General features: G+C 45.7%; 1 protein-coding gene across 4 annotated transcripts in view; it reads right to left on the bottom strand.

Moving 5' to 3' along the window:
* Nucleotides 1–13,749, bottom strand: part of LOC106569166 (tensin-3) — a 75,380-nt gene that overhangs the window by 20,172 nt on the left and 41,459 nt on the right. For all 4 annotated transcript variants that reach the window (XM_014140218.3, XM_014140219.3, XM_082960897.1 and 1 more), the window contains 6 exons: nucleotides 13,579–13,711; nucleotides 13,371–13,454; nucleotides 4,025–4,166; nucleotides 2,405–3,000; nucleotides 2,093–2,179; nucleotides 1,761–1,892 (listed from right to left, as the gene is read on the bottom strand). In XM_014140218.3, coding sequence (XP_013995693.2) covers nucleotides 1,761–1,892; nucleotides 2,093–2,179; nucleotides 2,405–3,000; nucleotides 4,025–4,166; nucleotides 13,371–13,454; nucleotides 13,579–13,711 — 1,174 coding nt within the window. The remainder of the gene's footprint in view (nucleotides 1–1,760; nucleotides 1,893–2,092; nucleotides 2,180–2,404; nucleotides 3,001–4,024; nucleotides 4,167–13,370; nucleotides 13,455–13,578; nucleotides 13,712–13,749) is intronic.

The following is a 13,749-nucleotide window of genomic DNA, read 5'->3' as shown; positions in this document are numbered from 1 at the left end:
GGCTAAATTGATAGTATTGATAGTATATCTGTATTATATTAAGTTAAAATAAGTGTTCATTCAATATTGTTGTAATTGTCATTATTACAAATAAATTAAAAAATTGGCCGATTAATCGGTAGCGGCTTTTTTGGTCCTCCAATAATCGGTAACGGTATTGGCGTTGAAAAATCATAATCTGTTGACCTCTAGTATGTGGCCTATCCAGGGCTTTAAAACAAATCTAGACATTTACACAATTGTATTTATTTCAACTTTCGTGCTATACAAAGATAAATAGAGTACAATTTCTAAACTAATCCAATCTGTTAGTTGGACTTAATGCACTTGTTACTGAAATGGTAACCCTGGCAGTCATTTTGATTGCAGATTGTGGGTGAATAAAAGTTCACATTTTTGGATATCCCCAGTCAGGCTGGATTCCAATAGGAATTAGACATCACTTTGCAAGCCAGCATAATGTGACTTGACGCTGGTTTTGTGGGTGACCAGCATATGCTGGTATGCTGGTGACCAGCTTATGTGTCAAAAACACAGCGAAGGCTGGTCACCAGCAAAAACACAGAAAATGCTGGTCACCAGCAAAAACACAGCAAAGTCTGGTTACCAGTAAAAACACAGTAAAGATTGGTCACCCGCCAAAACAAGCTGGTAACCAATGAAAACACAATGAAGGCTGGTCACCAGCCTATGCTGGTGTATGCTGGTTTTATTCAGCAGGCATATGTCAAGTAAAGTAAGGCAAAAAGTATCTCTGGAGAAAGTCCTGAAATCTGTGCAGGTTTATAAAGACAGCATGTCTATTGTTTGTCTTGAAACACTAGCCGCCACATCTAAGACTAGTTGGCAAAGAGAAGGGCTGCTTGGCTCTATCATGATACTGCCCAGAAGAGAGACCCAAAGCTAGGAGTTGTAGAGAGAGGGGACAGAGAGGTGACTATCATGTTCCCTCCATGGAAGTAAGGTCATAGGGGTGAAATAGTAGAGGGCTTTTATGGTGATTGTTATTGTTAGATTCCCAGGATGCTGCCTCTCAGTTGGCTCATTCCATGATACCCCTGTTCTACTGGGGCAGAAAGGTTCTGGAACTAGGGTGGTGTCACGGTTGTCGTCAGTGAAGGAGAACCAATACGCAGCAGGTACGTGTATGCTCATCTTGAGAATTTATTAACTTCAAAAAATGAACGTACAAAATCACAAAACAAAAAGAACGAACGAACAACTACAAACAGTCTGGCTAGCATAGGCTCAACACAGAACAATCACCCACAAATCACAAACACAAACACACCCTAATATATGGGACTCTCAATCAAAGGCAGATAGACAACACCTGCCTTCAACTGAGAGTCCCAACCCCAATTAACCAAACATAGACATACACTCACTAGACTCCACATAGAACTACCTAGACATAAACCAAAACCCGGAAATACTAAACCAAACACCCTTTTAACAAACACACCACCCCGAACCACATAAAACAAATACCCTCTGCCACGCCCTGACCAAACTACAAAACAATTAACTTTATATACTGGCCAGGACGTGACAGGTGGAACCTGCCTGTAGGCACAGATCTAGGATCAGCTTATCCTCCAACAATTCTAACAATGACCATGGGTGAACACAAAACGGACTTAGGTCAGCATATATGTGCTTCGTCAATCATCATCCTCCTCCCATTTCCTACATCAAACAGGAACCGCTTTGAGTCGAACCAAAGCTCCACCCATTTATATATTTCAGCCAATGCCTACCTCTCTTGGTCTGCTGCAGGGCTGAGGGAGGGGGTGTGGCCACCTTCATGGCCAGCCCATAGGCACCTCTGAAGGAGTGGCTGTCGCGTACAATGAAACACCCAGGCTCTTTGTCCTTCAGGACTGAGATAGCTGAGAGGAGGAGAGGAGGAGAAGAGGAGTATAGAGTAAAGGAGGAAGATATTTTAACGATGGTGTCATGGAGGAGTGTGCAAATTGGAAACTCTGCTAAAACTGGACAAAATCACTTTCAACATGTTGAAGAGAATCGTGGAAATTCAGCAGACAAAATACAGTTGGTAGACAAGACAAGTATTTCCTCATGTTTTTACCTTGGTCCCTGGAGATATCAGGCTTGTACCAGAACTTCGATGTGTCTTGCACAAATTTTACAGTTACCTGCTTGATGGCCAGGACATCTGTAAATACAGTATCACAAACAGACCAGAGGTTAGCCAATGCACAAAGACCTCAGGAATTCAAACACTAAGTTTAAAAGACATCCATTTGTGGCAAATCCAAATTGACAGAGAACACTCACCTAAAGGATACAATACTGATTACCTTCTTTAAAGTATTGCACCAACCCAAGCCATTGGCTCATATAAGTGATTGGCTATTGACTACGCTAGCTAGAGGGTTACCTGGCAGAGGTGAGGCAATGTCCAGCATCTGTGCAGAGGCTGAGAGGTCAGGCAGGACATTGGGGAAGGGGATACTGAGGGAGCTCCCGCTGTGTGGGCTGGAGAACCCGCTGGGGGCTGGGGAGGCCGTGCCCAGGGAGTGCTCCCCGTCTGATGCCCTCCTCTTCTCGGGCAGCAGCGGAGGCAAGGCCCCCTGGGCCTGGAGCTGCTGGTGCTGCTGGGTCCGGATGGTGCCCTGCTGGTCCATGGAACCAGACATCAACATGCCCCTCTCCATCCCTCCGTTCCCCAGAAGAGGAGAGGCAGAGACTGGGCAGTCGACGGTGCCGTAGCTCCCCAGGCCTGAGTCGTCCTGCTCATCAAAGCTGTGTGCGGGGCTGTGGGTGAGGGCGTAGCGGGCCATGTGGCTCCGCTGGCTTCCCCGGGGGGAGCTGTGGGCATTGGGGGCCGGGTGGGGGTGCATGGGAGGGGAGTGGTGTCCATAGTCCAGGGACATGGAGTGGGGAGGGAGGTGCCTGGGGGTGGGGCAGGTGCTAAGGGAGGCGTGGCGGCTCAGGAGGGCTCTGTCCTCTGGCCAGGGCTGACCCATGGAGGGGCTGGAGAAAGGAGGAAGAACACCAAAATTAGAAGATAATCAAAAACACATCTATAATCAAACTGTATGACCATAACGTATTTTCAGAACATGTATCCTATAACCATAATTATACCGAACAAAAATATAAACACAACATGCAACAATTTCAATGATTTTACTGAGTTACAGTTCATATAAGGAAATCAATCAATCAATTTAAATAAATTAATTAGGCCCTAATTTATGGATTTCACATGACTGGGCAGGGGAGGCCATAGGTCCACCCACTTGGGAGCCAGGCCCAGCCAATCAGAATTAGTTTTTCCCTACAAAAGGGCTTTATCACAGACAGAAGTACTCCTCAGTTTCATCAGCTGCCCGGGTGGCTGGTCTCAGAATATCCCGCAGGGGAAGAAGCCAAATGTATAGGTCCTGGGCTGGCATGGTTACACATGGTCTGCAGTTGTGAGGCTGGTTGGATGTACTGCCAAATTCTCTAAAATTACGTTGGAGGTGGCTTATGGTAGAGAAATGAACATCAAATTATCTGGCAACAGCTCTGGTGGACGTTCCTGCCATCAGCATGCCAATTGCACGCTCCCTCAAAACTTGAGACATGTGGCAATGTGTTATGTGACAGAACTGCACATTTTAGAGTGGCCTTTTATTGTCCCCAGCACAAGATTCACCTGTGTAATGATCATGCTGTTTAATCAGCTTCTTAATATGCCACACCTGTCAGATGGATCGATTATCTTGGCAAAAGGGAAATGCTGACTAACAGGGATTTAAACAAATTTGTGTCCAAAATTTTAGAGAAATATGCTTTTTGTGCATGTGGAAAATTTATTGGATCTTTATTTCAGCTCATGAAAGATGGGACCAACACTTTACATGTTGCATTTGTATTTTTCTTCAGTATATATAAAAATCTAAGTGATTGGGTCCATAACCATCTACAATATTCAAAGAAATTACCTTTGAATAAACATGAGCTAGGCTTCTAATAATTATGTGAAAGGCTTGTTTGTGATTGGCTATACCTGTCTGTCCTTTGGAGCGTCCCACTTGTGAAGGCGGAGCGAGAGGAGCCAAAGGACCTATGGCTGCTGGAGGAGGAGTCTGGTAGGCCCTCAACTGTGGACTGGGGAAGGTGACCAATCATCTCTAAGTAACCATGAGGCTCTGTGGGGGTGTGAGAGGGCATACATGACAAAAGACACATATTGGATAAATACATTCAAGGACTAGGGCTAGAATGCACTAAACATCTTTCAAATCAAATTAGATTTTTCACATACGCTGAATACAGCCGTGAAATTCTTACTTACAAGCCCTTAACCAACAATGCAGTTTAAAGAAAAAAAAGAAGAAAATATAATAAAATCAAATAGTCCAGGTAGCCATTTGATTAGCTGGGGGTAGAAGCTGTTAAAGAAGCCTTTTAGGCCTAGACTTGGCGCTCTGGTACCGCTTGTCGTGCGGTAGCAGAGAGAACAGTCTATGACTAGGGTGGTTGGAGTCTTTGGAGATTTTTAGGGCCGTCCTGACACTGCCTGGTATAGAGGTCCTGGATGGCAGAAAGCTTGGCCCCAGTGATGTACTGGGCCGTACACACTACCCTCTGTAATGCCTTGCGGTCGGAGGCCGAGTAGTTGTCATACCAGGCGGTGATGCAACCATTCAGGATGCTCTTGATTGTTCAGATGTAGACATTTTTGAGGATCTGAGGACCATTGACAAATCTTTTCAGTCTCCTGAGGGGGAATAGGCATTGTGGTGCCCTCTTCACAACTGTCTTGGTGAGTTTGGACCATGGTAGTTCGTTGGTGATGTGGACACCAAGGAACTTGAAGCTCTCAACCTGCTCCACTATAGCCCTGTCGATGAGAATGGAGGCGTGCTCAGCCCTCCTTTTTCTGTAGTCCACAATCATCTCCTTTGTCTTAATCACGTTGAGGGAGAGGTTGTTATTCTGGCACCACACGGCCAGGTCTCTGATCTCCTCCTTATAGGCTGTCTCATCATTGTCTATGATCAGGCCTACCACTGTTGTGTCGTTTGCAAACTTAATGATAGTGTTGGAGTCATGCTTGGCCATGCAGTCATGGGTGAACAGGGAGTACAGGAGGGGACTGAGCACGCACCCCTGAGGGGCCCCCGTGTTGAGGATCAATGTGGAAGATGTGTTGTTACCTACCATTACCACTTGGGGGCAGCCCGTCAGGAAGTCCAGGATCCATTTGTAGAGGGAGGTGTGTAGTCCCAGGGTCCTTAGCTTAATGATGAGCTTTAAGGGCACTATGGTGTTGAATGCTGAGCTGTAGTCAATTAATAGCATTCTCGTGTAGGTGTTCCTTTTGTCCAGGTGGGAAAGGGCAGTTTGGAGTGCAATAAAGATTGATTCATCTGTGGATCTGTTGGGGCGGTATGCAAATTGCGGTGGGTCTAGGGTTTCTGTGATAATGGTGTTGATGTAAGCCATGACCAGCCTTTCAAAGCACTTCATGGTTACAGAAGTAGAAGTCATTTAGCTCATCTGGTAGGCTCGTGTCACTGGGAAGCCCACGGCTGTGCTTCCCTTTGTAGTCTGTAATAGTTTGCAAGCCCTGCCACATCCGATGAGCATTGGAGCCAGTGTAGTAGGATTCAATCTTAGTCCTGTATTGACGCTTTGCCTGATGGTTCGTCGGAGGGCTTAGTGGGATTTCTTATAAGCATCCGTGTTAGAGTCCTTGAAAGTGACAGCTCTAGCCTTTAGCTCAGTGCGGACGTTGCGTGTAATCCATGGCTTCTGGTTGGGGTATGTACGTACGGTCACTGTGGGGACAACGTCATTGATGCACTTATTGATGAAGCCAGTGACTGATGTGGTGTACTCCTCAATGCCATCGGAAAAATCCCGGAACATATTCCAGTCTGTGATAGCAAAACAGTCCAGTAGCTTAGCATCTGCGTCATCTGACCACTTCCCTATGAGCGAGTCACTGGTACTTCTTGCTTTAGTTTTTGCTTGTAAGCAGGAATCAGGAGGATAGAGTTATGGTCAGATTTGCCAAATGGAGGGCAAGGGAGAGCTTTGTACGCGTCTCTGTGTGTGGAGTAAAGGTGGTCTAGAGTTTTTTTTCCTCTGATTGCACATGTAACATGAGCATTTGGAGATTTTTAGGGCCGTCCTCTGACACTGCCTCGTTTAACATTAGCATTTTCTTATTTGCATGTTTCAGACCGTCTATTGACCAACACTCCAAAATAAATACAGATCCAATTTCTCAAAAACAACTGGATATCACATGAACAAAAACTGGGCAAAAATGCCTAAACTCTTAATCATAACCTTAAGAATTTCAGTCAAATAAAAGCACTCACCCCCCAGGTGCAGTATAATAGAGTACATCCAATACCAAACAGAGCAGTCAGCAGTGGTGTTAGTTAAATCATTCTCCAGTCAGTCAGTCAGTAAGTCAGTCTGCTGCTAGCTCAACAGTACAGCAGCCATTCGTCGATCTGTTCAGTACGGAGCAGATTACTCTCCCTGGCAGGCCTTACTGCTGCCTGGCAGGCAGTGGCACTGAGTCAACAAATCAGACTAATTCATTCAAGCAGAAATTAAAAGTCCCCAGACATAATTGAGTAAAGCTTTTATTTCATCAATCAAAGCTCTGGAAACCCTGACAGGTGTCTAGCCATAGAAACCTGACTGGCTTCCTGGTATTGTGATGCAGTAATTACCACGGTAATGTACAGGTCTCTGACACTGTCACCACCGATAAATCTACGATAATCGATCATTTCAATAAGCATTTTTCTACGGCTGGCCATGCTTTCCACCTGGCTACCCCTACACCGGCCAACATCTCAGCACCCCATGCAGCAACTTGCCCAAGTCCCCCCCCCCACTTCACCTTCACCCAAATCCAGACAGCTGATGTTCTGAAAGAGCTGCAAAATCTGGATCCCTACAAATCAGCTGCGCTAGACATTCTGGACTGTCTCTTTCTAAAATTATGCCGAAACTGTTGCAACCTCTATTACTAGCATATTCAACCTCTCTTTCGTATCATCTGAGATCCCCAAAGATTGGAAAGCTGCCGCAGTCATCCCCCTACTCAAAGGGGGAGACACTCTAGACCCAAACTGTTGTAGACCTATATCCATCCTGCCCTGCTTTTTTAAATCTTCGAAAGCCAAGTTAACAAACAGATCACCGACCATTTCGAATCCCACCGTACCTTCTCCGCAATCTGGTTTCCGAGCTGGTCATGGGTGCACCTCAGCCACGCTCAAGGTCTGAAACAATATCATAACCGTCATCGATAAAATACAGTACTGTGCAGCCGTCTTCATCGACCTGGCCAAGGCTTTCGACTCTGTCAATCACCGCTTTCTTATTGGCAGACTCAATAGACTTGGCTCCTCAAATGACTGACTAGCCTGGTTCACCAACTACTTCTCAGATAAAGTTCAGTGTGTGCTAGTAAAACTAAGTGCATGCTCTTCAACCGATTGCTGCCCGCACCCTCCCGCCCGACTAGCATCACTACTCTGGACGGTTCTGACTTAGAATATGTGGACAACTGCAAATGCCTAGGTGTCTGGTTAAACTGTAAACTCTCCTTCCAGACTCACATTAAGCATCTCCAATCCAAAATTAAATCTAGAATCGTCTTCCTATTTCGCAACAAAGCCTCCTTCACTCATGCTGCCAAACATTCCCTCGTAAAACGGACTATCCTACCGATCCTAGACTTTGGCAATATCATTCACAAAATAGCCTCCAACACTCTACTCAGCAAACTGGATGTAGTTTATCACAGTGCCATCCGTTTTGTCACCAAAGCCCCATATACTACCTACCACTGCGACCTGTATGCTCTCGTTGGCTGGCCCTCACTACATATTTGTCGCCAAACCCACTGGCTCCAGGTCATCTATAGGTCTTTGCGAGGTAAAGCCCCACCTTATCTCAGCTCACTGGTCACCATAGCAACACCCACCCGTAGCATGCGCTCCAGCAGGTATATTTCACTCTTCATCCCCAAAGCCAACACTTCCTTTGGCCTACTTTCCTTCCAGTTCTCTGCTGCCAATGACTGGAACGAATTGCAAAAATCACTGAAGCTGGAGTCTTAAATCTCCCTCTCTAACTTTAAGCATCAGCTGTTAGAGCAGCTTACCGATCACTGTTCCTGTACATAGCCAATCTGTAAATAGCACACCCAACTACTTCATCCCCCTATTGTTACTTACCTCTTGCTCTTTTGCACCCCAGCATTTCTACTTGCACATCATCATCTGCACATCCACATCTACGCCAGTTTTAATGCTAAATTGTAATTATTTCGCCTCTATGGCCTATTTATTGCCTTACCTCCCTACTCTTCTACATTTGTACACACTGTACATAGATTTTTCTATTGTGTTATTGACTGTACGTTTGTTTATGTGTAACTCTGTGTTGTTGTTTTTGTTGCACTGCTTTGCTTTATCTTGGCCAGGTCGCAGTTGTAAATGAGAACTTGTTCTCAACTGGCCTACCTGGTTAAATAAAGGTGAAATAAAAATGTAATAAAAATGTGCCTGCCCCCAGAACCTGAAACCACATGTTTCCAGTCCACAGAGTCCATACAGCTCAGTGACTGACTGATGTTTCCATGGGTTCCCAGTTACCTCTATGGGAATGTGGAGGACAAGGCAGACAACGAAACGAGAAAGAAGGGTACTGGTTTCTTTTTGTCCCTCGACCCTTCTTTTGACACAGAGGTACTTTCACTGGGGAAAGAAAATTGTTTTTGTGCACCTCGATTCCTCGACCCTGTGTAACCATGGTTACGTGGCACGTCAGAATGCGGTGATTCTATACACGGTGCGTGCTTGGGCAAAGTGGGCACAGTGGGGCCACAGATCAGTCTGGGGGTGCTGTCACTCTCACAACCCCTCTGACACAGATCACCATGACAACAGGCTGGTGGGGGTCAGACAGGGACAAAGAGACGAACATGAAGGTCACCTCTATGAGTCTCACTTTGTGTGTGTGAGTGTAACCTCTGATATCATCGATGACCCACAGTCACAACAGGAGGGCAAAACCCTGCCAACTGCTCAACTGGATTTGGAACAAAAACCCTCTTTATGACTTGTTTCGGAGGGAGGGAACCACAGAAGGGACCTATGCCATGTCTGATTATGTCTCTATACTCTAAAAGGATGGTTTAAGATGTATGCCAGTAGATGATAAACCAAAACATCACTCCCAATCTCTGAGAACAACCACATTTATAACTGGGTGTGTTCCACCACTGAGAAAAATTTAAGACCACAACAAGGCTACGCACAAACAACATTTTTTACTGTTTGAGTCATTCAAGGCTTCGCCACTGTGCTATAAAAAACTGTTTCTTTTCAGTACTGAAACCACATAGACGTTCTCCAAACCGACCATGGGAGGAGAGAGACTTGTATGGAACCCCCAGGGAAAGGAGGCAGTCCATAAGAAGGCTTTGTTTAGTGCACTGCCTCCAACCACCACAAAATCCCCAACTACAGGCAGGGATCATACATTCGTTATGGAAAAGTGACCAGCAATGGTGCAATACCACAGGAAAAACAAAGACAACCAGATATAAACACATAAACATAACGTACACCTAAAAGGGCTATGGTCGATTACATTCCGAAAGAAGTTCTCATGATAGTCAAAAGCAGTGATGAACAATGAATACACGTAAACCACTTACTTGAATTCAAACCCTCATCACTGGGCTCTGTCTCCTAGAGCTATTTCTCTCACACACTCTCTTTCTCTGACACCCACTTTCTGTCTTTAATAGAGTGAGAGATAAAGTAAAGAGGGAGAGGAGGATGAGAGAGAATGAGTGGAATAGACTCCACTTCTAATGTCTTCACTTCCCTACATAGACCACATATCCATTGTTCCACTGCCCTATCGTGTGACTCCTCCAATCAAATGGCTTTGTCAAAGGTCAAGTGCCACATGATACATTCCCCTCACAATGGCCTGACATTTCAATATATCCATTCACTTTATGTAGAGATTAGTGGTATTTCTATGGATTGTACTGTACTCTGAAAATAAAAGTATATTTTGAGTACTGCTGTAATCAAATCAAATTGTATTTGTCACATGCGCCGAATACAACAGGTGTAGACCTTACCTTGAAATGCTTAGTTACAAGCCCTTAACCAAAAATGCAGTTAAAGAAATAGAGTAAAGAAAATATTTACTAAATAAACTAAAGTAAAAAAAGGTAGGGGTAAAGTGACAATGCCTAGACAACAAACAGCGAGCAGCAGCACGGGGGGGGGGGGGGGGGGGCATTTGATGAATTGTTCAGCAGTCTTATGGCTTGGAGGTGGAAGCTGTTAAGGAGCCTTTTTGTCCTAGACTTGGCGCTCCGGTACCGCTTGCCGTGCGGTAGCAGAGAGAACAGTTTATGACTTGGGTGGCTGGAGTCTTTGCCAATTTTTTGGGCTCTCTGACACCGCCTAGTATATAGGTCCTGGATGGCAGGAAGAGTGGCCCCAGTGATGTACTGGGCCGTACGCATTACCCTCTGTAGCGCCTTACCGTCAGATCCCGAGCAATTGCCATACCAGGCGGTGATGCAATCGGTCAAGATGCTCTCCGTGATGTAGCTGTAGAACTTTTTGCGGATCTGGGGACCCATGCCAAATATTTTTGGTCTCCTGAGGGGGAAAAGGTGTTGTAGTGCCCTCTTCACGACTGTGTTGGTGTGTTTGGACCATGATAGTTTGTTGATGATGTGGACACCACGGAACGTGAAACTCTCGACCCGCTCCACTACAGCCTGTAACGATATGCACTGAGAGTCGGGAAGCAAGTGCAAGGAGTGAGTGCTTTGATAAATAAACGGAACATAATACAAAACAAGAAACACGAACAACGAATAGACATGAAACAGCAACAATGACGCCTGGGATTGGAACAAAAGGGAGTGACATATATAGGGAAGGGAATCAGGGAAGTGATGGTGTCCAGGTGAGTCTGATGACACGCAGGTGCGCATAACGATGGTGACAGGTGTGCGCCTTAATGAGCACCCTGGTGACCTAGAGGCCGGAGAGGGAGCACACGTGACAGTTCCCCCTCCCCGACACGCGGCTCCAGCTGCAGGATGCCGACCTAAATGACGATCCCAGGGATTAGGAGCGGACTGGTCACCTCTGCTGAAGCGCGGGAAACTTGTCAGTCCGGCTGAGACGCAGGAGCATGGCGATCTAGAGCGCCAGAGAGAGCATACGTGACGGTACCCCCTCCCTGGCGCGTTCGGCTCCAGCCGCAGGACGCCAACCAAAGGGACGATCCCGGGGATCAGGAGCGGACCGGTCACCCCTGCTGATGCGCGGGAACTTGTTGCCAGCTGGGGAGTGGGAACCTGACACACCGGCTGAGGCAGGGGAGCCTGGTGATCCAGCTGAGGCATGAGAGCCTGATGAGCCTGTGGAAGCAAGGGAGCCTGGCGATCCGGTGAAGGCATGAAAGCCCGACGAGCCAGCGGTAGCAGGGGACCCTGGCGATCCTTTCAAAGCACTTCATGGCTACCAATGTGAGTGCTACGGGGTGGTAATTATTTAGGCAGGTTACCTTCGCTTTCTTGGGCACAGGGACTATGGTGGTCTGCTTGAAACATGTAGGTATTACAGACTCGGTCAGCTTTCTGAATATTGACCTGTTTAAAGGTCTTGCTCACATCGGCTATGGAGAGCGTGATCACACAGTCGTCCAGAACAGCTGGTGCTCTCATGCCTGCTTCAGTGTTACTTGTCTCGAAGCGAGTACAAAAGGCATTCAGCTCATCTGGTACGCTCGCGTCCCTTTGTAGTCCGTAATAGTTTGCAAGCCCTGCCACATCCGACGAGCATTAGAGACAGTGTAGTAGGATTCAATCTTAGTCCTGTATTGACGCTTGCCTGTTTGATTGTTCGTCTGAGGGCGTAGCGGGATTTCTTATACGTGTAAGAATATTCAAAGATAAATACACAACGAAGAGGATGTAAGGTCAAGAGGGAATTAACGATCAATGGAAATAGTTGTTTTTCTGTAATAGGGATTTGTTTTTTGTTTTCGTTTTTTTACTTTTATTTAACTAGGCAAGTCAGAACAAATTTTTATTTACAATGACGGAATTAATGATCAATGGAAATAGTTGTTTCTTTAATAGGGAACTGAAGATTAATGGGTCAGGGACACGGGAGGAATTTCCGTACTGGACTCATAGCTACATGTGGCAAGTTGTCATTTGTCTGAATTGTCTATACATTGAGCCTGAAACGGGATACTTGTTATTTGGCCACTGGCCCAATTTTACTGCAAGGAATTCTAATTGGTCAACCACCGGCTAGGGTTGGGTTATAAGCTACATCCTGTCTCTTTGTTCAGTGGAGAAAACATTGAGGACAGGGAAGAATGAAATCTGCCATCTACTTTCCAGCATAACAACTATGATTTGTTCTCTTTGATTAAATATATTTTTCTCCCCCTGTTCTGATTCGTGGTCTGTGTTATAGAAGAATAACGTCAACTGCTAATACAAGCATCCGGATTAGTGTCCTGCTCCTTGAAAGCAACAGTTCTAGCCTTTAGCTCGGTGAAGATGTTGCTTGTAATCCATGGCTTCCGGTTGGGAAATGTATGTACGGTCAGTGTGGGGATGACGGCGTAGATGCACTTATTGATGAAGCCGGTGACTGAGGTGGTATACTCCCCAATGCCATTGCATGAACCCCGGAACATATTCCAGTCTGTGCTAGCAAAACAGTCCTGTAGCATATTGAGTGAGTCACTGGTACTTCATGCTTTAGTTTCTGTTTGTAAGCAGGAATCAGGAGGATGGAATTATGGTCAGAATTATGTGTGTGGAGTAAAGGTGGTCTACATTTTTTTTTCTCCTCTGGTTACATATGTGAACTGCTGGTAGAAATTAGGTAAAACGGATTTAAGATGGCCTGCATTAAAGTCCCCGGGCCACTAGGAGCGCCGCTTCTGGATGAGCATTTTCTTTTTAGCTTATGGCCTTATACAGCTCGTTGAGTGCGGTCTTAGCACCAGCATCGGTTTGTGGTGGTAAAAAGACGACAACAAATAATATAGATGAGAACTCTCTTGGTAGATAGCATGGTTTACAGGTTATCATTAAGTACTCTACCTCAGGCGAGCAATACCTTGAGACTTCTTTAATATTAGACATTGCACACCAGCTGTTATCGACAAATAGACACACACTGCCGCCCCTCGTCTTACCAGACCATTGAATTATGGAATATATTTAAACATTTATCTCACTTCATTTGAATGAAGAATTAATTCATGAGAATGTTAGTTCTGTGATACACACAGCCATGACCTACCCTGATCCATCCTGTAAGCTCCGAAGGATTGCATGCTGGGAGACGGAGATTGCCTCAGGTGAGGGAATTCCGGCATGTTTTTCACTGTGGAAAGATAGAAGAGATGAGGTTCAGAATGCAGTCATTCAGCAACGATCACAAGCACCATCATATGCAATCATACACACACCTTTGAAAAGAGGCCCAAGACAATGAAGGAGGCTCTTACCATAAGGTGTAGGGGGAGAGATGGGGAAGGCAGGAGTAGGAGGAGTCATGTCACTACCAGCCTCCACTCCGCTGTCCATCTCTGAACCCTGAGCTCTGTAGTCCACACTGTCACTCCTGTATAGCATGCCATGCTGAAACAAACACACAGCAAAAACATGCGTGTGAACAT

The sequence above is a fragment of the Salmo salar genome, chromosome 14 (genome assembly GCF_965601325.2).
Source record: "Salmo salar chromosome 14, fSalSal1, whole genome shotgun sequence".
Lineage (NCBI taxonomy): Eukaryota > Metazoa > Chordata > Actinopteri > Salmoniformes > Salmonidae > Salmo > Salmo salar.
Note: the sequence above shows the minus strand (reverse complement) of the source record. Positions and strands in the feature narration are given on the sequence as shown.